This window comes from Centropristis striata, chromosome 16 (assembly GCF_030273125.1).
Source record: "Centropristis striata isolate RG_2023a ecotype Rhode Island chromosome 16, C.striata_1.0, whole genome shotgun sequence".
In the NCBI taxonomy this organism is placed as follows: Eukaryota; Metazoa; Chordata; class Actinopteri; order Perciformes; family Serranidae; genus Centropristis; species Centropristis striata.
The window spans coordinates 30,721,133-30,746,128 of NC_081532.1; the positions used below are offsets into that span (position 1 = coordinate 30,721,133).

Below are 24,996 nucleotides of genomic sequence, written 5' to 3' on the forward strand. Positions count from 1 at the left end.
TGACACATTTTTCACATCACACAAGGCTTGGCAGCGTTACATTTTTCCCATTGCACTATTTAGTGCACAGGAGGAAATAAAGTAAATAAAACGCCAAAGCAGTATAATTTATTCTCCCATTAGCTTTCACTGAACATAATTCCCAGGGCAGCACAGGGCAGTACAGAGGTGCAGTTGCTGCAGTAGTCATAAACAGATTTGGACTGGCGAGTCATGATAGCTGATTCTGTCAGAGATGGAGAAGAGGGGAGGGGACCACCTGGATTTAGTGCTGAGCGGAGACTAGCTGTGCCATGTGCTGTGTGTACATTTCACATAGCCCCCTGAGACAAGAGAATGGAGTGGTCGATGTAGGGAGGAACACATGAGTGCTTGTTCATCAAGCATTTCCCTTGCTTTAGACATTGGGATTATAGTGGGAAGTTTTGTGACTCGACTTAACATAGATTTTCATAGTGAATACCTGCACATTGTTTTTTTTTTTTTAACTTTATTTTTATTCAACAAGAAAGAACATGGTACATAACATTCCTTGACAACAGCACAGAGTACACATGGCAGTGCGAAAAAACTAAACAAAGACAGACGACATACTGGATTACAGCAAGCTGAATAATAATGAATACAGTATAATTAAGTAAATAAATGAAAGAATAATGGACAGTCAGGACAGTACAGCCCAGTGTGAGATCCCTTCAGCTAGAGAAATACCTTGCAATAGGTAGCCACCTCCTCTTAAAGATATCTGACCGTAATTGTAACTGAGCAGTTACAGCCTCCATTCCATAAACCTCCCTCAACTTCTGTTTCCACTGTGCCACTGTAGGTGGCCATGGATTCCTCTATTTTATTGTCACCATTTTTCTAGCAGTCATCAAAAGTATGTGTAACAAGGACTTTTGGTCCTTGGTGTAAGTGTCGCCAGTAGTTAGGTCAAAGAGAAACTGACTTGGGCTAAACAGTAAATCAATCCCCAATACTGTATCGATCTCGCTCTTTACCCCCTTCCAAAAAGGAAGCAGCTTTGGGCAATCCCAAAATATGAGTGAGTTGTCGCCAACCATCCCGCATTCTCTCCAGCAGTATAATGCAGCTGGTTCCTGCACATTGTTGATACAATAAATGTAAAGAAAAAATACTTTTTGAGTTGATTCATTAAAGTTTTCTCCTCTGCCCACAGCTGACCAACCTGAACCTGGCAAACAGGATGCTGAGCAGAGAAAGCGTCACACTGAACCCTCAAGTGCGGCACACTGCTGCTCCGACCCAGGGGCCAGTGAAAGCTGTTCACTCTGGAGCAGATCTATGTAGCAGCACGAGGTGAGTCCAAAGATATGTGGCATATGCAGGGAATATTTGGAGCTTGAATTAAAAAAAATCTGTCTGTACTGTTAAATGGACCTGCACTTATAGAGCGCTTTGCGACCACTCAAAGCGCTTTACACTACACAGCAAAAATCCCAGTGTACATTGTACTCTATAAGAGTACATTTAACTCCAGTTTCAGTGCTTATATAGGTCCAAGAGTTTGGTGTTCACTGAACTCCATCAAAAGTGTAAAACATATACTCCAAATAAAGAGTTACATTTGAACCCTCTGAGAGTACAATTTTACTCCGTCACTGGTACTTTTAGACACTACTTCAGTGCTTTGTGACACTTGCAGTGTAATCCTAAAGCTCCCAGAGAGTAAAATATATACTCTAGTTTAGTAATTTGTAGCACTTTGCAGAGCTGATTATTTAACACTCAGAGTGAGAATGTACTCTATGACTGGTGTACACCAAACACTTTTGAGGTGAATTGTTAACACTTAAAGAATTAGTAGTCCTCACAAAAGTTTCCTGAAATATAATATCTTTATTATTACAATACATCCCAACAAGTATCTTGTCTTGTTATGGAAGTTAACTCTTGTTACAAGGACATAAAACATCTTATGTTAGAAGCCATGGTGCAAAAAAAAAAACCTGTAAAATCAATTTTTGCAAAAATAATTGTCAAGATGAAAAACAGCGTGCAACCACTTAACACATTTCTTACACAAAAACATGCACAGGCACCACATATTGATCTTCTCTGTCAAAACCATACGTTGTCTGCAGATCAAATGGCTTAAACATGAGCAACTCATCAACTTTCAGCAGGGAAACATTTTCAGAAAATCCCTGAATCCAGAAAAAGTGCAAAACCTCTGACGGCATCCATTATGGTCACACAACAAATGAAACTTCTTGCCGGGAAAAAAGGCATGTGTAAGTTTGAGATGACGGAGCAACTGCTGGATGGTGACAAAAGTAGACTGGCAAACAAAGCATTTATACATCACAACTTGAGTTGAGGAGCTTTGCCCTGAGGTCCTTGACTCTGGGAGTTTCGCGAGAAAGCCCCACATCGATATTGTAGACAGTGGTTTGCACAAATGTGTACAGGCTGTTTAAGGCCTGGTCATAGGAGATCCCAAACACATAATGCGTCTTGAACAGTTCATCAAAGGCTGAAAGGGAAGACCTGGCCTTGCAGGGAAGGAGCTCACCATCCATCGCAATGTAGTAATCATGGATGTTTTTTCTTGTGATGCCAACTGCCAGGATGTAGGGCTGCCTCCGCTGGGCTGGACCAGAGTGTTCTTGTAGGCTTCGGCCCGACTGCAAGATAACACAAAAGTGTTACTACACTATACATCTTTTTTTATAGCAAAGTCAGAAATCTGACAGCACAGTTGGAGGATTTCAAGAAAAAAAAAGAAAACGTATTTATGACTTGCTATAATATTATAAAAAATGTTTTTTTTTATGTATTGCTATTTATTTTTTTATAAATTTAGTTAATAAATGTGTTTGTATTTATTGCTATTTATGAAGTTATTATATAAAGATGTTTATATCTATTGCTATTGATACCATTATTATAAAAATGTGCTTATATTATATTTATTGCCATTTACATTTATAAATTATTTGTGGAAAAGTGTGTCTAAATAGAGGAATTATGGAAGAACAGATTAAGTCAACCCTCTTAACAATATTCTTAGATCCAGATATTTCCTGGCTGAGATTTACTTATGTTGAGTATGTTGTCGTGCTACCCCATCATGTGAAAATGCACTTGGGTAAGTTCCTCTGTATCAACAGAAATGATAATTGGTCAAAACATTTGTTTGATTTTGGAATGTGGATTCCACTCGTTGATATTGGATGCTTTCAAAATGGAAATCAGGATACACTGACCTTATGAAACTTCACTACACGATCCACAGCTTCCCGGATACTGATCTTCACGGCTCCCTTCTTTCCACTTGGTGGCAGGAGGTAGACAAGCAGGAGAACTGAGGCCATGTCACTATCCCAACCTGAGAAGAGGGGATGAGAAACTCAACTTCAGTATGAGATGCACCTGACAAATCAATATCAACACTCATCAGGCTCTTGAAAAAAATACTATCAGCACAACCACATCACTGTCAACACAATAAGACAACATTTGAAATGGTGGGTGGAGATACACAGGGAATTCATTTATGTCACTTACCTGGGACCTCCTCATCTCCATCCTCATCAGGGTTCTCGTCTGCAGACTGAATGAGATAGTCAAGGTGCAGGGTTTTGCTGAGGTTTTTGGCTTGTTCAATTACTTTCGCCTTCAGGAGTGTTCCCCATTTCTCCAAGAATTTTGATGAAGTCTCTGCTCCAAACAACAGCTCAAAGTCTTGTAGAACCTAAAGGGGAGGAAGTGCAAGCAAGTGCATGTGTACTTGATGATGGTGGCAATGGAAGGAAGGTACCACTTTCATCTTTACAAAGCTGTTATTGATGGAAAAAAACATTATCAACCTAATTAATGTGAACTTACAAGGCCTTTTGTGTCAAGGAACCTTGGGAAAACTGTAAGCACTGTGCTGCATCGCTCTGGATCATGGATCAACTTTTGTCTGTGCTGGAAGGTTGCTCTCATTTTCATGAAGATCTGTTCTTCATCTGTGCTGTGTTTCAGTAGAGATATGGCCTCGCAGCACTGGTCTCCCTCCAGCTGTTGCTCTTTAGTCACTTTCCTCACCAACTCTGGTCCGCTGCTGTCTGAGGTTTGAGAGCTCCTTCTCCGAACTCCACTGCTACGGCCACTGCTGAGTTCTCGCTGTGTGTTTTTAAGCTTCCAGGCAATGTAGCCCTCGTTGCTATCTGCATCAAAGAAATGCTCCTAAAAACAAGTTTGAAAATAAATTAAGAAATTTGAGCATGGTAAGACACCTGGTGAAAGAAACTATAAGATGAAAATACATCAAAACATTATTCATTCATCAACAAAATTTAAAAACAAAATATTGAGCTTAACACAGTCCTGAATTTGCTGTCATTTTCAAGAATGTTAATTGCCCTCCTTACTGCCTGATCAAGAAAAACCTCTATGTCTATTGCTCCTATGAAAAAACAATATTTTTTATTATTATAATTTGAAAAGTTGGTAAACTTCTCGTTAAAATATATACTCACATAGCCCTTTTTCGAATAGGGATCTTTCAGAGCAGGGAACAGTGTTACAATCCCCAATGCATATTGTGTTCTTTTGTCCTTTGGCGGAGCACTTCTGTGGGGGTAAATGATAGGTTGCATTGACAGGGAAAAAAGCTGTATGACAATTTACAATGGGGACTCTGAGGTCAACTCAAATAAACTAGTAAACAATATATAAGTATATAAGTAGCATAGACTGACTAAATCTATAAGGCTGCGTGTGTCTTGCAGATGGGTAATGATTAATTTAGATTAGAATATCTGCATATATGAAATAACTTAGTCATGTGGCACAAGACCACAGTTTACTGGCCATGGTTGTACTGATAATCTCATTTGATTACAATCACCTGTTTTTTATAAACAAAATGTCTGCAATCAAACACTATGAATATGCTCTTGACTGCATCGTGTACAAGGAGTATTTGACTTACCCATACTTTTCCAACATATCAGCAACAACAATGTTGACAAGTTCACGGCGTGTTCGATCCTTCATCTCTCCCTTAGTTGCATATTCTTTAAGTATTTTCTCCCCTCCAGGCTTTTGTTCCAGAACTCTCTTGACAAGCTTGAAAACAAGTAAAAATAAGACAAAACAAAAAACTGACACACATTTAGAACTTGGCAAAAGAATGTACAAAAAAACTCACCTCTTTGGCCTGTGAAGAGCTGTCATCAATATGCTGACTCTTTTGGGACTTTGGGATGTCATCATCAATGCATGGTCTTTTTGGAGACATCAGAAAGGTGTCATCAATGTGCTGTCTTTTTGGAGACATCAGAAAAGTATCACTCTCGGATGAGCGTGATGATAGTGACAAGGTGTCCGTGCATGAAGATGCAGGAGAGTCTGAAAAGATGGAGCACATCATTTTCAAAAATATTAGTTAGGTATGGTTTCTTGAATTGACTGACAGTTTAAACTGAAAGAAGGTGATAAGGATTAGCTGCAGCCAAGCCATACCCCCCATCTGCAATTTTTCTGTGAATTTAGCATTCTGATCTATTAAAGAAGTGCTAACAATAGTGGTTGATAAGGCCACATTTTGAGCAATTCAGGCCATGGCAGACAGTCTAATAGTTGATAACTGAGTGCTCAGGTCAGTATTCTTATCAGTCGACATGTTTCATAGGTAAATGGATCAGTTCTGAAAACAATAAAAGGCAAATTCTGTCTAACTTAATCTAATCATTTTTGTATAGTTACGTCAATTTCAATGATCACATGATAATACTGTAACTTTGAAAAGTACAATTTCATCAAATGACCACTTACCAGTGACTGAAAGAGTGTCGACAATTGTCCATAGGATGTCTGTTTTTTCCTCCAGAATGTCACTGAATACCTCTTCATCGACCTCTGTTCCAGTGTCATCCAGCACATATATGTCTTTTTCATTGGGTATACTGAACTTCATTTTAGCTTTGAATACAGAGAAAAAAAATAAATGAAGTTTGGGGTGCATTATTGTTCATCTTACAGTGTTTCCCACAGACCAGGTAGCAATGTGTGGTGCTCCACATTCTTGTGGTGCTCCAAATTCTTTAAATATATCACTTTATTATCATTTTAAACCTTTTTAGGTGAGAAAGTAGCCGTTTAGATCCCCAGTGCGTCGTTAATTTGTCTAAATACCAGCTGTTTACTATTTTGTTCGGACGAATTCGGCGCTACTCAAGCTAGCCATCGTGAGCAACGCACTTCCGGTTACTTTCACAAAAATAAAACGCCCGTTGTCCTTTATAACGTTAGAAATTGTGCTTTTACTTTGAAAACAGGAAGCGAACCTACCCTCGATGTAGCTAGCTTGAAGCAGCCGCTTTGACTGCTCTCGTCCCGTTAACGGCATTTAAGGAAACCATTCAATATGCCTTAACGTTACCGGAGAGTGTTGGCAGCTCTGAGACCGGCCCGGTTCATTGTAAAACATTTATTTATTGATGTGAATGTGGTGTTTTCTGTGTGTTGGCTAACGTTACAGACGTTACAGTTTTTTTAATCCCCTAGAGAGGAAAAAAAAAACAGAATCATTTTGTGGCGGTGCGCCACAGAGTGGTCTATGTTTGGGAAACACTGTCTTACTACCACCACAGACACAAGACAAATTAACAAGTTAATTTCCCAAGAACACAATATACCCATCGTTTAGGCTACAAGAAGCAGACACATTAACTTACCCTCCTTGAGAAATTCTGAATGTGAGGCTCCATTTAGTTTGACGTATTTCTTCTTTCCTTTGTACTGTACTTTGAACAGCATTGCTGTAGACCTCCCACAACTGCACATAACACAAACATACAATTAGTGCGCAGTTACCCACTAGCAACGTAGCTTCAGGCGGGAGTCGGGAGCTTTTAAGTAGCTTCGGTAAAGCTAGCCACCGGGAGAGACTAGCTTATTTTAAGATAGCTAACAAACGAATTCTGTGTTTTTCTTTGTCAAATAACCTGCTTAACCGTGATTAACATTACAAACACAATATAAATTCTGATAAATTAAACATTTGCAGTGCCGTTACAACCGATATAGCAAGTTAGCTAAACCACATTGAAACCGTGTTTGCCCCCTTAATGTATTACCATTAAGGTTTTTAGATATTTACGGATTGAAACGTGAAAAAAATATTCCATGCATTGAAACGTGAAAAAAATATTCCATGCATTATTTATTCACTTCAGTTTCTTAGCCTACCTGCAGTCCCGCGGGGCTGTTGAAGACGTCGGTTAGTGTCGTGGCTGCACTCCTCAATGATGCGACTGGATTCAACCAATGAGAGGGCGTGGAGCGCTGATGACGAAATCGAAACCTAACTCTGGGTGCGGCCGGGAAAGACTCAATCAAGAAATAGACTCTCAGGGAGTCTATCATTGTAAAATAAACACTACAAAAACTCTACACCAACACTATGCATAGAAAGAACACCAGAGAGAGATTATGGTGCAACCTGCAAAGTGTACTTTGTGCCAGTTGACACCAAAGTGTTAAATATTCTACTCCCGTCATCAAAACTCTGGGATTTTAACACTTTGGCATTTGCTGTGTACAGACTGTGCTCATTCACCCTTTCACACACACATGGTCTACACTAAATGGTCCCACCTGCCACCATTGGGAATTCATTGGGAATTCATTCACACACCGATGAACACAGCATCGGGAGCAATTCGGGGTTCAGTATCTTGCTCAAGGATACTTCGACATGTAGGCTGCGACGGTCAGGGATCGAACCACCAACCCTTCAGTTGGGGGCCAACCAACTCTACCTAGGTATCTAGGTCAAACTGAATGTAAAAAATATAACTTTACATGTTAAATCCTCCTAAACAAATATACAAATTCAAATAAACAACTCACTGGTAATGCCACACGAATAAAAGAAGGATGAAGATTGTTGCTCTTCTAGATAACAAAACAGGACTCCTTTAACCCTGAGGAGACCGGAGAGTTACCAAAATAAAAGTTCTTTAATTACTCTAAACTGTTACATGACACTGTCATTCATAAGACCGGGTGAAAATGTCATTTTAAAATACTTTTTACTTTTGGATGCACCAATTAGATATGATGGATGAGCAGTGGTGCCAATGTTTCCTCTATTTTACTCTTTAAAGAGAAGTCAGGATATTTTTTGATGTAAAACCTGAAAACTAAACTTGTAACCTTATATCTGGAAGAGAAAGTTGTTTTTCTGCAATATCTTAAAGTCCAACTGAAATGTACTTGCATTCTTTTGTCTGCTACAGCATGCATACCTGCTCTGTAAATCACTTCTCTGTGTTCTCCTTTGAGGAAAATCATAAACCAAAGGGGAGACATTTGCATTTGATTTCACAATAGATGTATTATTTATTTGACAGAATGCATTTCAAATAAATGCAATTTCTGTTGGACTTCATTTATACTTTGTGGAAATGGTTACAACTCCTTCTCTATTCCTCCACTTTTGCTCCAGCGCACACCACACCTTATTAGTGCTCCAGTGCCCCTTATGGTCAAATTTCACCATTGTGCTCAAGTGCACTATTTATTCACCCTCCCCTGAGGCAGCAGAGAAGGAATAGTGTGCTACAGTCTCAATGGGGTTCACTGCCAAGGAAAACAGCATATCTCTCCTCTGAGAGTCTGCGATGCTGCGCTGATGTACACCAACACAGACATTGTAGTTAGCATTAACAGCCATTCTTGTTATTTATAATGTTATAAGAATAAAAAAAAACTGTAGTTAAGGTGTTTGAAAAAAAAACTCTTTACCTATCTAGTATTATTGACTACTTTGGCCAAATTAATGTCCTGAGGATTTTCTGTCTAATCAACTTTACACAAGTCTTTACTGTAGACACTTAGATTGTGGTAGCCTATTTGGTCACACTCAATAGAATCTAAATGCTTTTTTAATGGTCTCTGACGAATTTTGTAGATTGAAGATTGTTAGTCTTTGGAAAAGGATTGCGGAGTGCCAACGCTCCTCTGGGCAGGCTAGTTCAATACGTGCCTGGAAATGGGCATTTTGTTCTCTTTTTAATAGTGCTTTGTGGAGCTAAGTAACACTAGAATTGGCCGCTGAATGCCGGGAGTGTGTGAAGCATGCTGGCAGCTTAAAACATTGCGTTGGCGGGGTGGAGGCGGTGGCGAGGGGGCAATGTCAACACCCACATAGTCTGTCTGCTCCAGGCTCTCTCGCCTCTGCAACCATTGACTTCCCCCTCCTTCCTCACCCCATATCTCACCCCTCTCACATTGCTCCGAGGAGAGAAGGAAGGAAAGGACAGAATATGATCACACGGTCATGCTCTATGTTACCAGGCCAGGGTAATAAAGCAGCTATTTGAAGGTGTAATTCATTGAGGGGTTAGCATTTATGGACACTGTGCTTTTTTATTTTTGTCTTGATATGTGAGTGACAATGTCTCAGACAGCTTGGCCTTGATCTTGGACTCTGTTTTTCCAGTCCTGCCCTTCCTTACGTATCGAGCTGTCAGGGAATTCCAGGAATGTCTGGCCTTTTCCTTTTTAAAATGTTTTTATTTCCACAAACCAAGAAGAGAGATTTAATAGAATTTATAATTTTACGGACAGCCTCACGTAGCTTTTATATATGATACTGAGGAAACAGAAGTCACCTTTTGATCTCCCATTTAAGTTTAGAGCTCTAATGCTTTGATTGGATCATACATTTCTGCTCCGAATTTAGTCGTTCCCTTCGAATATTTCAGCCTTTCCTTTACTGTTTTGGCACTTCATTCATCATAACATACATTATAGTACGGCTTTATATTACAGGTTAATATTTCATAGAAGGAGGGATATACAGGAGCTTCTGTTAGAAAGCTTATTCTAAATCTCTCCAGAAAATACACAGCTCCCTTTATCTTCCCGTTTGTCACTGGCTTGCAATACAAAAAGCTCTCTTGTACCCCAGTATTCCCAGCCCTGGGTTTGGCGTTTACCTCTTATTGCAGTGAAATGTCTTTAATAAGATATTAGGATAAATTGCCTTGATTTCACCTCGGCGCTGTTTCTTATAACACAGAATTTCCTGTGTTCCCTCCCCCCTACACTCGGGTCGATCGTTTGTGCCAAACATACTGAAACTGTTAAGAACACTGGCTCTTTAAGCAACCACAGGGGTGAAGTATGATGGGTTTCAAAGAGAAGCACGGCTCTTTGAAGTGCCGCTGCCAGGATCTACCAGGTATGCTTGATCAGCACTCTGAGAGCTGCTGCCTCACTCCAGTGTGCTGACAACCAGAGGGCTTTGAACCATACGGCTCGTCTTCATACATCCACATGAGCCGGGGGGATCATATCCGGTGTTGGACCTCCTGAAACGTTTACGATGATTTCCATTCAACGTACTTGTGAAATGATGTGAAGGGCATAAAAAACTCAGACAGTCAGACTACAGTCAAGAAGACCACCTCAAAAATAACAGACAAATTGTCCTTATTATTCTAATAATTTGGTCGTTTTTAAAAGCAGCATCTCAATTTTGAGTAATAAATCAGCAGCAGGTCATCGTTGGTCCTCTACACTTGTATTAGTCATGTGAACACTCATTTATGTGTCTCGAGCTGCGTTAGCACCCCGGCCACAAAAATTGCCTCCCCAGTTTCTTCCCGCTGTACGTACAAATGACCGCAAAACTATTACCTCTGCAGTGTTACGTTCACTCCAGCACAGCTAGAATCGAGAAATACCACAACTCTGCTTATGCAGGGTATTTTTAGTTCTGTTCAATACTTTGTTAGATTGATGTTTGACTTGGTCGAATTCTGTTAGGACATACCATTCCAAAGGATTTTATGACAGCCCATTTGCTGAACCAACAACCCAACTAATCAGAAAAGCCCTGGTGAAAATTTTAAACTTCTTTGATGGAGGACAAAGTCCCCACAAAATTGGTTTGATGTCTCCCTTCCTTTGAATTTAAAATAGGGGTTTTTATGCACATTGATTGGAGCCAGATGTGGTAATACGAGGGAGAACCCTTAAGGTAAGAACGAGTGAAATTCCAGTGGATGGATTAAGGGTTTTCAGCAGATACAGACACCTTTACAGCAGTGCACGCCCCACAGTGTGGAGTTCTAGTTAGGGTATGTCAACCATTTCATAGTGTTGTCAAATGTGTGAAACTCCGGTTGCTAAATAGATCAAGACTGAGTTGTATGACATAAAAAATCCTCATTTTTTAACAAGTTATTTACGAAATCAGTTTCACCATTCGACTTACAGTAATACATGTCGTAACTAGTAAATATTTGAGTAATGGGTAATTGGTTCACAGGATACATCTGCAGTGCAATCCAGTCCAAAGCAATCACTTATGTAAACAACAGAAAGTGAGTGCAGCATCACCAGCAGTGACATGGTTTCCAAATGCAACAGTTTTATGGGCCAAGTGATATGTCAAATTGTGCTGCCAATCATGTGTAAAATGTAGTTACTACTTTTGCTTGAGTCCAGAACTTTGAGTCCGCCCACTCCACTGGGTTGACAGATTTGGCACCATAACATGAAACAGTGGAAAGAGAAATCGACCCAGCTGTTTCAGCCAGCCAGTGTGCAAATTTACCTCTGTTGAACTGCTTTGAGATGCCGGGTTGAGTCACCTCAGCATGGCTTGTTTTCTGTGCAATCTTTGTCGGTGTATCACGGTCCCTTTTCTCTTCTCTTGGCTCCTATTGCCATTTCTTGAGAAAAAATTGTGAGTCTCCAACCCTGACTAGTAGTCGAAAACATTTCAAGACAATGCTCCCAGAATACACACACACATGGTCTGCATGTTAGAGTTACCCTGACATCTCGCATGCATTCACTGGTAATGGTAAATGGTAAATGGACCTGCACTTATATAGCGCTTTTCTAATCGCTTTGCGACCACTCAAAGCGATTTACACTACAGACTGCGCTCATTCACCCTTTCACACACACATTCATACTGGTGGCAGAGGCTACCCTAAATGGTCCCACCTGCCACCATTGGGAATTCATTCACACACCGATGAACACAGCATCGGGAGCAATTTGGGGTTCAGTATCTTGCTCAGGGATACTTCGACATGTAGGCTGCCATGGTCAGGGATCAAACCACCAACCCTTCGGTTAGGGGCCAACCAACTCTACCAACTGAGCCACAACCGCCCACTGAAAGACTTTTCTTACTGTTTAAACCCCAGCAAAAGTAAAATGATGGTAAATGGAGTTCACTTATATCGCGCCTTTATCCAAAGTGCTTTACACTACAGACTGTGCCCATTTACCCGTTCACACACACATTCATACTGGTGGCCGAGGCTACCAGGGCACACTGGTGCCACCTGCCACCATTGGGAATTCATTCACACACCGATGAACGCAGCATCAGGAGCCATTTTGGGTTCAGTTTCTTGCCCAAGGATACTTCAACATGTAGGCTGCCATGGTCAGGGATTGAACCACCAACCTTCCGATCAGTTGGTATCCACTCTACCAACCAAGCCACAGCATGTTATGTTACATACCTTGGTCTCTAGTGATTGGTTCAGAAAAATCACATCCCCCTCCCACATGGAAATTAGTAGAGGTGTGAATCCCCAGAGGCTCCACGATACGATTTTATCCCTTACAATGTGTTGCAATTTAACTGTATTCAACGGCATTTTGTGTCCAAAAAATTTAATTAAATCAAGAAATGTTTTGTAAAATAGGAGAAATTCTCAGTCTATTCATCTCACTTCAGTCTTTTTATTTCTCCACAATGAGAGTCAAACCCACAGACTGACCAACAAAGTATTCAGTCAAACTGAACTGAACTGATATCAAACATGTATGGATGACAACAACTGCAGCATTTTATCAAACTTTCCTCAACTTTAAGCTTCACTGCTCTGGATTTTTTTGAATGAAACATAAAAAAAGTTTTTGCTGCGTTATTTCGACAACTTCCCGACACGATATCCTGACGCACATAGTGCCTATAGATTCCTTTGATCTTCTAGACTCATATCCCAATATCCATTCCTAAAAGTGAAACCCAGAAAAATATATTAGTGGGGCGGATTAGCTCAATATTTTACAACAATCGTTCACTTTGTGATAAAAGCATGAAATTTGGTAGATGTGTTGGTGAATATGTTTCGAACAAATCTGGATATTGGGCCACCTCAAAAGCGCCCCCTAGTGGCCGTGGCAGGCATTTGTTATACGAATAAATCAATGATGAATAAAAACTGCCCTTTTAATAATACCAAGTGGTGATGAATTGTATATTTTTGGAAAGCCTGATTAGTCACCTTTACAACGAGGTACAGCTTGTAAGGATCGTGCATTCATGGAATGAGCAACGGGGCTAAACATGTGGGTAGCACCCCCCAAAAATGTGCATCCCCTGTGGGGCGGATTAGCTCAATTAATCACAAGAATTGTTTATTTTGTGATAGAAGCACACAATTTGGTGTATGTGTTGGTGGATATGTTTCAAACAAATCTGTATATTAGGCCATCGCAAATTCCAAGATGGCGGCCATTTTCAAGATGGCCGACACCTTAGTGGAGCAATTGAATGATATAATGGTTTATTTGGTGATACAAGCATACAAATTGGCATGAGCAGTATCTGTGGGTCACTTGAAAATAACCCACCCACAGTTACTTGAAATTCCAAGATGGCGGCCATTTTTCAAGATGGCCGACACCTTAGTGGAGCAATTGAATGATATAATGGTTTATTTGGTGATACAAGCATAAAAATTGGCATGAGCAGTCTTCATGGGTCACTTAACAAGAAAATTGTCCGAGACATTTGAAATTGTAAGATGGCGGCCATTTTTCAAGATGGCCGACACCTTAGTGGCGCAATTAAATTATATAATGGTTTATTTGGTGATACAAGCATAAAAATTGGCACGGGGTCACTTGACAATAAGCCACCCACAGTTACTTGGGTTGACAAAAAAACACTCCAAGCCACTTGAAATTTCTATTTTCAAGATGGCCGCCCCCTGGGTCCTCAAAAGATAAATTTTCTCATAGAAATGTATTGGGTTTTAGATTATTCTGGAAAACAAGTTTTAACACATCATAATACAGTTGTGTTGATTTGTTGATCATAGACAGATTAGACAAGACTGAGTATCTGCACTACCAGGGCACACTGGTGATATATGACTGCTGTTAAACTCAGAATGGGGTTCAATGTCAGCCAATTGTAAAGTTGGTCAAAGAAGAGACAACTCTCTGAGTAGTTTGAGTTAACTGGGTGGTGTACAGATCGTACAGGGTAAAAATGGCATTGGATGAACGATCGGACTAAGTGTAGGGTTAAGGCATGAACTTAGTTGTATCCCATACATCAAAGTGCTTATTAAAAGGTGGTAAAAGGATAAACCCTCAGCCTCTGCCTTTGAATTTGCTGCAGACATTGCAGAAGCCATCATAACAGTTGAGAAAACATACAGCAGGACACCAAGATCATACTGGTTATGATTCCATTGCAAGAAATGTTCCATTAATTCATAAAATAAATGCTCTGCCTATCTTACGTAGTCCAACCCGACTAGATGAAGGTGATGGCATAGAAAGCACATTGACAAGAAACAGAGCAAAATATCATTCAAGCTGTAAACTTATGTTCAACAACACACTGGAAAGGGCACAAAAGAGAGCATCTACTGCTGCTAAAGACACTAAAAATACCAAAGATATCCATGTCAAGAGGTCAAGAAGATCCCAGACTTCTTATGAGGCTGGATATGTGTGGGGACAGGCATTGAAGAGACATCCACAAATGCCGAGCCCGTCCGACTGGGGATGGGTTAAACAGGACAAAGAGTGGAAAGTCTTCTGGACTCCGCTTCCACCTATTGCGGAGAGTTGTTGGGAGTTGACAAAATGTGGGTGCACCAAGGCAAGTCAAGGTTATTCCCTGTTGTCTTTTGTGTTTTCGAGTGTAGGCCTATGGCTCGGCTTCCCCTCGACACATTGGCGCATTATGTTCTATTTTGTCACCAGCCTATTACTGTGACATGTTCAGTTTTTACTTTGTAACATTGCTTTCACATTTTCAGTTTAGTTCCCTAGTATAGTTTCAGATACTGTTTGTCATGGTTCCGTGTCAGCCAGAGCTGCTGTTGCCTCTGGATCTGTCCTTATTGCCATTCAGTATTAACCATTGCTCAATTATTATTTTGGAGCACTGTCCGTTCAGCACCACAACTGTGTTTCCCCACCCCTGAGTATTTATTTGGCATGTTTAATGGCAGTAGTAATGGTTAGTTATAAAAAAAAGTATTTTAAAAAAGTATTTAAAAAAGGCCTCATGGTAAGGGAGCCTGTGTACCTCGGTGAACCCGGAGAGCTACGCCGGTGGGAGGGAACTCCTGTCAGGTTTTACCAAACTGGACAGGTCGTGGGCAAGGAGTCAGACAAAGCACAGTCAAACAACCTCTCTTTAGGAACCCAATACATTTCTATGAGGAAATTCATAATTTAAAGGTCCTCATGACAGGCGGCAGTCATCCTGAAAAAAAGAATTGCCGCCTTGAAATTTCCAGTAGCTGTGGCTGGCTTATTGTCAAGTGACCCACAGATACTGCTCATGCCAGTTTTTATGCATATATCACCCAATAAACCATTGTATCACTTAACTGCTCCACTAAGGTGTCGCCCATCTTGAAAAATTTGCCGCTATCTTGGAATTTCAAGTAACTGTGCGTTGCTTATTGTCAAGTGACCTACAGATACTGCTCATGCCAATTTTTATGCTTGTATCACCAAATAAACCATTATATCATTCAATTGCTCCACTAAGGTGTCGGCCATCTTGAAAAATGGCCGCCATCTTGGAATTTCAAGTAACTGTGGGTGGGTTATTGTGAAGTGACCCACAGATACTGCTCATGCCAATTTTTATGCTTGTATCACCGAATAAACCATTATATAATTTAATTGCGCCACTAAGGTGTCGGCCATCTTGAAAAATGGCCGCCATCTTACAATTTCAAATGTCTCGGACAATTTTCTTGTTAAGTGACCCATGAAAACTGCTCATGCCAATTTTTATGCTTGTATCACCAAATAAACCATTATATCATTCAATTGCTCCACTAAGGTGTCGGCCATCTTGAAAAATGGCCGCCATCTTGGAATTTCAAGTAACTGTGGGTGGGTTATTGTCAAGTGACCAACAGAGACTGCTCATGCCAATTTGTATGCTTGTATCACCAAATAAACCATTATATCACTTAACTGCTCCACTTGGGTGTCGGCCATCTTGAAAAATGGCCGCCATCTTAAAATTTTAAATGTCTCGGACAATTTTCTTGTCAAGTGACCCATGGAGAGTGTTCATGCCAATTTTCACGCTTGTATCATAAACTGAAAGATTATATCACTTAGCCGCTCTACTGACAGAAGAATACAAGCCAAAGAGGAGGCCGTAGCCTGTGAATGGGAATATCAAGACCTAATAAAATGTTATACAAAGTTAATGTTCTTTTCTATTAGACTGTAATAAAGCTTTTGTCACTTTAACATGTCTCTAACTTATATTTGTGGTGCTGAAAACATGAAACAGCAGCTGTAGGGTAGGCAAAGCATTCCACGCCAGTAACCACCGGCGGCCATTTTTAAAAATGGCCGCCACAGTCATCAGAATTTTTTTTTGCGATGGCCCAATATCCAGATTCATTAAACATGTATTCAGCAATGAGTGTACCAAATTTGATGCTTTTATCACAAAATGAACGATTGTTCAGCTAATCCGCCCCACTATATGGATATATATAGATACTATGCTGTACCTCTAGAAATTAGGTACAGTGAAGTCGATGCCAGTCTGAGTCACGACTCTTTCTAAAATCAGGCAAGGTATTACCGTACTTAGCTTCATTTATAAATGCATATAATAGGAAATACATGTTGTTTTTTTGGAATTTAATGTCAATGTCATGTAAAGTCTTATCAGTTAAAGCTAAAGATAGTTTGTAATTTTTGAAAGTCAAACTTATCAGCATTTCAGTTTGCCAAGTAAAGTTGTCCTCTGAGCTTCATTGACAATTAAAGAAATCTGTTTACATCAGTCCGTGTTTCAGATGTCAGAATATTCTAAGTTTTAACTCAGTAAATCTGTTTCTTGGATCAGACCTCTGCTAGTTTCAGGGTCCCACATTTCTCACCACTGTACTTACTGAAGCATCACCACCCTGTCTGGTCTGCTCCCACAACCGATCTCCGGATACTAGTCATTTTTTGCACTTTAAAGACCTTGAAGTCCTATTGAGTGTCATGTTGCTGCAATAAAACAAGGTAAACAAACATCTGACTAATGGCTGGAAATACCCTGACACTCTTGAGGCGGCTGATGTTTACACGGACCAGGCCGGGCTTTGAGATACTGTGGCATGATGTCATCTCAGACATCACATTTTCCCACATTCACACTGAGTTAGATTGATGCCGCACATGTGCTCAACTTGCGCTGCTGTGTTGTTCCACAGTAAGTCATATCAGCATATTAAAGGATAGCGAGCACAGTGGGGAGTAAGCTGACACCGACGAGCAGTAGTCCGGCAGGGAGGGAGGTCCCAGGTTGTTGGAGCTCCGCACATGTGATGAGAAACTCAGATGTAAAAACTGTTCTTCTCTTTCAATTCTTTCCCCCTATTTCATTGGTCACTGTGTTGGACTAAAAACGATTGCTGCTGCTTTTAAATTCATGGTGATCTGTAGTATTTTTTGCGTGGTGTTGTGTTGACAAGGCCTGTCTGAAATCACTTCTCCTCGGGGCCCTACTGCCACATTGTACTCACGGAAACCATATGCTCGTGACCGGAGAAATAGTCCATTTTAGACCACATGCTAATAAAATAGTAGCACTGAAGGTCCCTGTGGTCCAGTGTGCAAACTGCAGCCAAGCTAAAGGAAATGACTGCTGTAAACAAAGAACGAGTTCTTGTTTTGTCTCCTGGCGTTGTAGAATCTCTGGCCTTGCGAGGTTCACAGACAAGCCTTTGTTTCCAGAAGCTAAAAAAATTGAATTGGCTCGTGGTCACACCAGTTGTTTTTGCAATATATGTGCCATTAAGTGAACTGAGAAATGCATGGGCGGATAGCATGTTCACATGAGTTTTAAGATCCCTTGTGTCTTTGTTTGGCCACACAGGGCAGGAATATGTTTTCACTTGAGCGACACAAGATTATTATCCCACAGTGTATATTGTTGTTGAAGATTAATTGAATTCTAATTTTAGAGCTTATCATAGTTTGGCTCTAAAAATATGGCAGCTATTGTGATTTCTAAGTCTACACTGTTTCCTTTTACTCTAGACCAATGGACAAATGTTATTGCATGTAATGGGAGGAATTTCCAAGAAATTCTTTTGTGATTTTGACCCCCAGGGATCCTATTTCTTCAACTGTACTTGCATCTCTCCCATTATTTTTTTCTCTTTTCTATTTTTCCTTGCAGCTCCCAGTAGTGCTCTTTATGGCATTATTTTTGGCTAAGGTGGTTCATATACAGCAGCTACACCAGACACACCAGACTCAACGTAGACTCTATTTAAGCGTGTCTGAAGGGGGAGGCTCACCTCATTGCTTTACCAGCGGCCAAAAAAAGAAAAAAAGAGCTGAAACAGGCTTAGTTCTAATGACAGATAATCCAGTTACAAACTCGTGGAGCTCGTCAAAAGGTTTGCTTTCCAGGTTGTGGCTTTGTGATGTGAATGGAACATGAAACTCGGGGAGCACTGAGGCAAATAGGAAAGGTTTTTAGTTCAGCCCGGGCTTGTCACAGGCTTGCCCTCTACTTTGACTCTGATTTGCACACTTTGACTTGAGGCTTCTGTGGGCCCAACAGCCACCGAGTGGGACGCCCTGAGCTGTCTCGTCTTTTTTATCTTTCACCAGTGGTGTTGCAACTCAACATGTGGAAGGAAATGAGGGAGCTAATTAGTCGTGGCCACATCTCTGCCTTGGTTGTATGTTAAAATTACTGACAGGGAGAAGATAGTAGCAAATACTGTGCCGTAATGGCTAAATATTGAGCCACTGAGGCTTGCACCAACCTGTAATTTTGCACATTAAAATAGCTTAGTATGTCAGTAGTAGCTTCATTTGAGACTTTTGTATGTGATTATTTTAAAATTATTATACCACTCTGACAGCATTATGTTAAGCTCTAATGTCAGTTGCCTATTCTACACTTTTTGCAACTTTACAGGAACCGTTTGATATTTAGGGAAATATACTTATTTGCTTTCTTGATGAGAGTTAGAGGAAAAGATCTCAAAATAAAGCTGCGCCCAGCTCAGTCTTAGCTAAGCATAGATACTGGAAACAGAGGATAACAGCTAGCCCGATTCTGTCCAAAGTTAACAAAAACAAACACCTAACAGCATCTCCAGTCTTTATTCTCAGCTAAGCTAACCAGAAGCTGGCTGTAGCTTCATTTTTAACACAGTTGTTTAAATGGTATTGACCCGTTATCTAAATCTAGTCAAGAAATCAAATGCATATATTTTTTAATATTATATTCTGTTATATCTATAGAATATTGCCTTTTCTTCAGGGTGAGTTATGGAGGGTTTTCTGTCATGAGGTGAAGAAATGACAATTTGTGGACTTAAGTTTTTAATCCTTGAGTTTGGCATTTTGGCAATTGGTATCTTTGTTTCTTTGGAGCCAGAAGTGACCATATATAGATGAAGGGGTTGAGCCGTGGAGAAGGATGCTAAGTTTCCAGCTAATGCTAGCACTAACATTGGTTACCAAGGTGCATCCAAATTAAAAAATGTCTTTTTTCTACAAGCAAAAAGCTGAAAATTTAAAAAATAGCAGCCAAAATGTTACGGTTAACTCTGATGAACTGAAAAAACACTGTGAAAGGGTCCACATCCTAAACCCTTTACACTAAGTGGGACCAAATATGTTTTGTATTGTCTGTATACTACTGTATACTTTAAACTAGTGATTGAGATTGCAAACTCATTAGAAAAATGTTAAATCAAGTGAGATGTAGGGTCATTTTGTTAGTGACCTCTATACAGTCACACCTTGCTGGCGGCTCCAAAAAGAAGCGATGCAGGTTTCACTGTTCAGCTTGAGTGCCACTAATTAACCTCCTCTGACCCTGCGTCCTCATATGTGGACATTTCATTTTAGGTTTTCTGGACCTTATATTTCATTCTGCTTAACTATAACTATGCACTCTAGAATAAGAACAATACATCAATAAGTGTAAAAATCAGATGGCAGCTTCTTGGTAAAGTCAATTAACAGCTTTTACCCAGACAAAAGTGGACCAGGTACCAAAGCTGATCAGATTTTATGGCTTAAACTTGTGTATTTGTGCTTAATAATGTTTGTAGTTTGATGTTCTGTGCAAGTTTGACTATTTTTAGCATTAGCAACAAGTTCCGACTCTGCTAATCATGAAGTATTCATTTGAAAACGAATAGACTTTTACTATCATTCTTCAAATGAGAGGGTGTAAATGTAAGGAAATAAAAAGTTTTATTCACTGGTGAATTAATTGCGTTATACAGTAAAATGAACCCATTATTTTTTTTCTAAAACGAATTCCTGTTCAAAGACAATGCTTAGTTTGCTCCAGGGCCGCTGGAGGCAGTATCAAAATGCCCCGAAAAAGACACAAAATGATAAAAAAAAAAAAGACACAAAATGACCAAAAAAGACACAAAATGACTGAAAAAAAACACTAAATTACTTTAAAAAGACACAAAATGACAAAAATACACAGAATTACCAAAAAAATACCCAAATTATTTTTAAAAAACACACAAAATGACCCAAAAGACACAGAATTACCAAAAAAGACACAAAATTACCAAAAACAGTAATTAAAGGGACCTTCCACACACAACACGGTAAAGTGCCATTCATATAAAACTCACATTAACCTTTCATATCAAGGTGGGGGCCACAAAATATCGTCACGAGGGCCGCAATTGGCCCACGGGCCGCGAGTTTGAGACCCATGATCTAGGAGAAACTAACAATACATACCAAACAAAAGCTTGGGTCTCAGGAGGTTAACAATGAACTGACACGTGTACACAAGTGGCATTAACTGCAAAGCAACACTGTTGGGGATTCAGAAGCGAAAGTCAGTGTGAGTTTTTGTTGATTTTGATTCTCTCAACTTTTTACTGACCTTTCTTTCTGTCTGCTCTGTCAGCCACAGGCCACTGAAGGATGAGGAGGGTGTTTGGGACGGGCAGATGCAGAGTGCCTACAGCTTGGTGACAGGGGTGAACCCCCAGCAGCGCTACCAGCCCTCCCAGGGCAGCTACCAGCTTCAGTTTGCTATCCAGAAACTGCAACAGCAAAGACTTCAATCTCGACAATTCCTGGACCAGGGCCATTGCAGACACCAGGTATATAAGTTATTTTTATTTGTTTCCATCCATTATTCCATGATTTATATGATACTTTAATAACTACACTAATTAATGTTAAAGGGGAATTCCCGGGACATAGTTTTTCCACTGAGCTGGTAATGGCCAACTTTCATCCTCAGTAGCTGGGTAGTTATTTTCAGACACGTGGCCTTGAACCTGGTGGAAAATGGTTTCCCTGCACCAGCATCATGTTACTGGAATTAGTTTATGATTCAGTTTTAACTCCTCATGACTTGTTCCTTCAAAACGTGCAGACCTTTTTTTTGTTTTGTGAAGCTGAGCAACACGTTGTCCAGCTTCTTTTGTTTTCCTTCAATGCCTTGCTTTAATATCAACACCACATGGAGGAAAACTGCACAAACGTGCATGAGAACTATTGGGTTCTAACTCAGGAAAACCCTCATATTTGTGTCTGTACAGAATATTCCCTTACCTAAGCACTGTTCTGTCCAAAGTAGTACAAAATACACCCACACCAAGGGGAAAGCTTTCATGTTAGCATTTACAAAGCTATTCTGAGAATCTCTTTCCAAACCACTTAACAAAATGGTGTTCAGTGGGAATATCCTCCTCAACAGAAGCTCATTCCTGGAGAGCCGAACATGACTCCTCACCCCAAGATTACATTGTTTGACTGAATGACTCTGCGAGGTTTATATTGGAAGGTGAGTAATCAAGGAATGTTGCCCATGAGGGCACTAGAGAGGCCCCAGTACAGAGTCCATTATGAGCTGAAGTCTTTACAGTTCATATCAGATTTGAGCTCCATTTGTGTTCCCATTACAACACAAATAAAAATTTTTCGATATGATTTTCTCAGCAGTAGTAATGTAGCGACAAAAAAGCTTTTAGTCATGGCTGACTAGCCGTGACAGATGTGATTTGGCTGTTTTTAGAGGGAGATTAGAAAGGTAGAGCAGTCTGGGGTCATTATGCACGGCATAATTTTAATGTTTAGAGAAAAAAGACAGGCCCCCCGTTTTCTGTACACTTGCTTTGAAAGAGGATCCAAACAGGAAGAGTGTATTCATTTTCCACAGGATTCTGCGGAGTCCATGTATGTATGGATGGAGGGAAATGGAGACAGGAGAGTGCCATGGGACAGCTTACAGGGTGGAATGATTGGATGCACCCGCTTCTTTCCGATCTGTCCTGAGTAATGCTGTTGCTCTCACGTCATTGTTTTTTCATCATCTTGGTTGAGCCTTAATTAATGCAATTGAGGTGATATTTCTCTTGGCTCGGTCCGGCAGCCTTACGCAAGGCCCTTTATGAAAGTGATCCCATGCATTTACTCCGTTCCATTCCCCTTCTCATTTCATCTCACAGTTGACCAAGTTGCATGTGTTCTTCACAACAGAGCCATCCTGTTGTTAAACCATCACACACTGAGGTCATGAGAAGGCTGTCTCTGAATATGGTTGTGTCACCATCAAATCAGACATCCCTCCCTAAAATCCTTGTCATCCCTCTTGGTCATTCCACCCACACGAGTCTCTCCCTGCCAGTCTGTCCTGGCAGTGCGTGTCTTTGATTGGTCCAGGAATTAGTCAGTGACTTGATTACACAACAGTGACATTAAAGAGGGTCTTTTTGATGCAAATGCACATCCCTGAACTCACCTTTGCTGGCTTTTCTGGCTTCATTGGAAAAATAATTGCTCATTTGGAATCAACATAAGACATGAAAGGAAGTGCTTCATCTCGTGTGAGTGCTCATGTTCACATGAGTGTGTACTTCTGTGAGAAGAGAAAGAGACAGGGGGCTGTTCCGGCGCTCTAGTCCACGTTCCAGTTACTGGGTGCAGACTGCGCGGCTCCTCCACAGGCTTGGCTCCGAGCCACCTGGCAGCCAAATAAAGGTGGCCTTCCTGGTCCCGCTCAAACTGAATTGCGGCCATAGGCCTCGCAACCTGGAAACTCAGCTTCTCATTTATCAACACACAAATTACATCAGATATTCCCTGTCACCCCGGCGGGCCCTTTGAGCGGCTGCACTGTGAAGCTGGAAAACCATTAGCTTGTTAGATAGCCGTATAAAGCTGCAGAGAAAATAGCACAGACGTGAGATGTGGAAGGAAGGTATGCAAAGCATTCCCGAGCATTGCGAGGACGGAGTGAAATGTGTCTCTAAAATATTATGTCAGAAAGAAAATGGTATTTTCCCCCTTCCCAAGCCTGTGAAGAGATCTTGTATAAACAAATAAATGATGTGAAGAATTTGCTTTTTACTGCAGTCAATGGCAAAAAAAAATCTTGTTTTTATACTGGATGGCATTTCTTTAATATCTGCACTAATTCATGTCAAGCACTTTGATATTTCACCTAAATGACCTAAGATAAATTTCCCCCATGACTAACCCATTCTAAATGTGATTGCACTTCCTTATTCCTCTTTTGGAATTGGGTTTGATTTTATATAAAATGTATTGAGAATATCCAGTTTCCAATCAACCATATCTTAGAACCTGATTCTGATTGTTTGATCCCATACCTTTGCCATTCTCATAATCAAGTATTCTGCTATTATTAATTTAAATACATGCCCTACTGCTAAATACTTGATCTTGATGAGAATATAAAAAAATCATATTCATCATGATTTTAATTTATTTGTTTAACCCTCCTGTTACGTTCGTTTCTTCAGCAACAGCATAACCCGAGGCGTGTTTAATTATCCAAAATCGTCAGAAACTAAAACATCCCAATAAATATTATTTATATTTAATTAATAACTCCATTACTCATCATTTCAATCAATATTTAGTGCAATGGTGTTCAGATCATTTTTAACTTTCTCACTCTTTTTTCATAAAAAATGCATGTTAAAACTTTTTTTATGCACATTGGAAAGACCTACATATAAAATACAATGGTTTTACATGACTTTAATTTTTTTTTTAATTATTATTATTATTTTTTACATTTTTACATCTTTTTTAATGGAAAAATACTTGAAACTACCTTTTTTTTTTTTTTTTTTTTACTTTAAAACGGGTCAATATGACCGGCAACATAAGAGGAGGGTTAAAATGATCCATTTGTTTTAAATATGAAGCATAGTTTGTACAATGTTTACATGCCCAAGATTTTAATAATTAAAGTTATATGGTTTATAAAAGTTATTCTGGCCTGCAACTTTACATTCAGGCTTTCTAAACTTTTATTATGCTCTAAGTTTATTGAGTTAAGATGAATTAAAGTCATGTACACATGTCAGTTGCAGACAGTTAATTTGACTTCCAAACAGTTGGAATTAAACTGTATCATCAACCACGCTCAGTTCCACCACCTACTTCTACTGCACAACATTTCTCTTTAATATATCATCATTACATTTTATCCAGCATGTGTTTGATACCACACACTGTTTGTTACATGTAAATTAAGCTGACAGCTGATCTCCTCAGTGCTTTGTCCCATTGTGATTATTAATGGCTGATATTGAGTTATTGTTAGCAGCTGCTCTTACAGTACTGCCAGCCTTACACTCCCCGTCCAAACTGAAGTATTCATTGCAAACTGAGATGATGAAAGTATTTTCACTGAGCTCAATGATACTGACTTTAAATAACAGTTGTCTT

At 39.9% G+C, this 24,996-nt stretch overlaps 2 protein-coding genes across 3 annotated transcripts in view; one reads left to right on the forward strand and one right to left on the reverse strand.

The window, feature by feature from the left end:
- ttll5 (tubulin tyrosine ligase-like family, member 5) overlaps nt 1-24,996 on the forward strand; it is an 84,103-nt gene that overhangs the window by 47,213 nt on the left and 11,894 nt on the right. Inside the window, exons 28-29 of the mRNA XM_059352658.1 lie at nt 1,181-1,320; nt 21,191-21,389. Of these exons, the coding sequence (XP_059208641.1) occupies nt 1,181-1,320; nt 21,191-21,389 (339 nt within the window). The remainder of the gene's footprint in view (nt 1-1,180; nt 1,321-21,190; nt 21,390-24,996) is intronic.
- Nucleotides 4,205-6,893, reverse strand: LOC131987795 (uncharacterized). Of its 2 annotated transcripts, XM_059352660.1 has the most exons (5): nt 6,693-6,893; nt 5,791-5,937; nt 5,165-5,364; nt 4,946-5,082; nt 4,205-4,584 (listed from the first exon to the last, which is right to left on the reverse strand). In XM_059352660.1, the coding sequence occupies exons 1-5, from the start codon at nt 6,799-6,801 to the stop codon at nt 4,308-4,310; spliced, it is 870 nt and encodes a 289-aa protein (XP_059208643.1). In that variant the 5' UTR covers nt 6,802-6,893; the 3' UTR covers nt 4,205-4,307. The 2 variants fall into 2 exon arrangements, with proteins under 2 accessions (XP_059208643.1, XP_059208644.1); XM_059352661.1 differs by lacking the exon at nt 4,205-4,584 and having other exon boundaries at nt 4,889-5,082.

Excerpts from the sequence above, each read along its gene's own strand:
- LOC131987795 (XM_059352660.1), bottom strand. The coding sequence starts at position 6,801 with ATGTGCAGTTGTGGGAGGTCTACAGCAATGCTGTTCAAAGTACAGTAC. Across the intron at positions 5,938-6,692 it reads TTCAGAATTTCTCAAGGAGG|CTAAAATGAAGTTCAGTATA; the intron begins GTAAGTTAATGT and ends CTGTATTCAAAG. Across the intron at positions 5,365-5,790 it reads CGACACTCTTTCAGTCACTG|ACTCTCCTGCATCTTCATGC; the intron begins GTAAGTGGTCAT and ends CCATCTTTTCAG.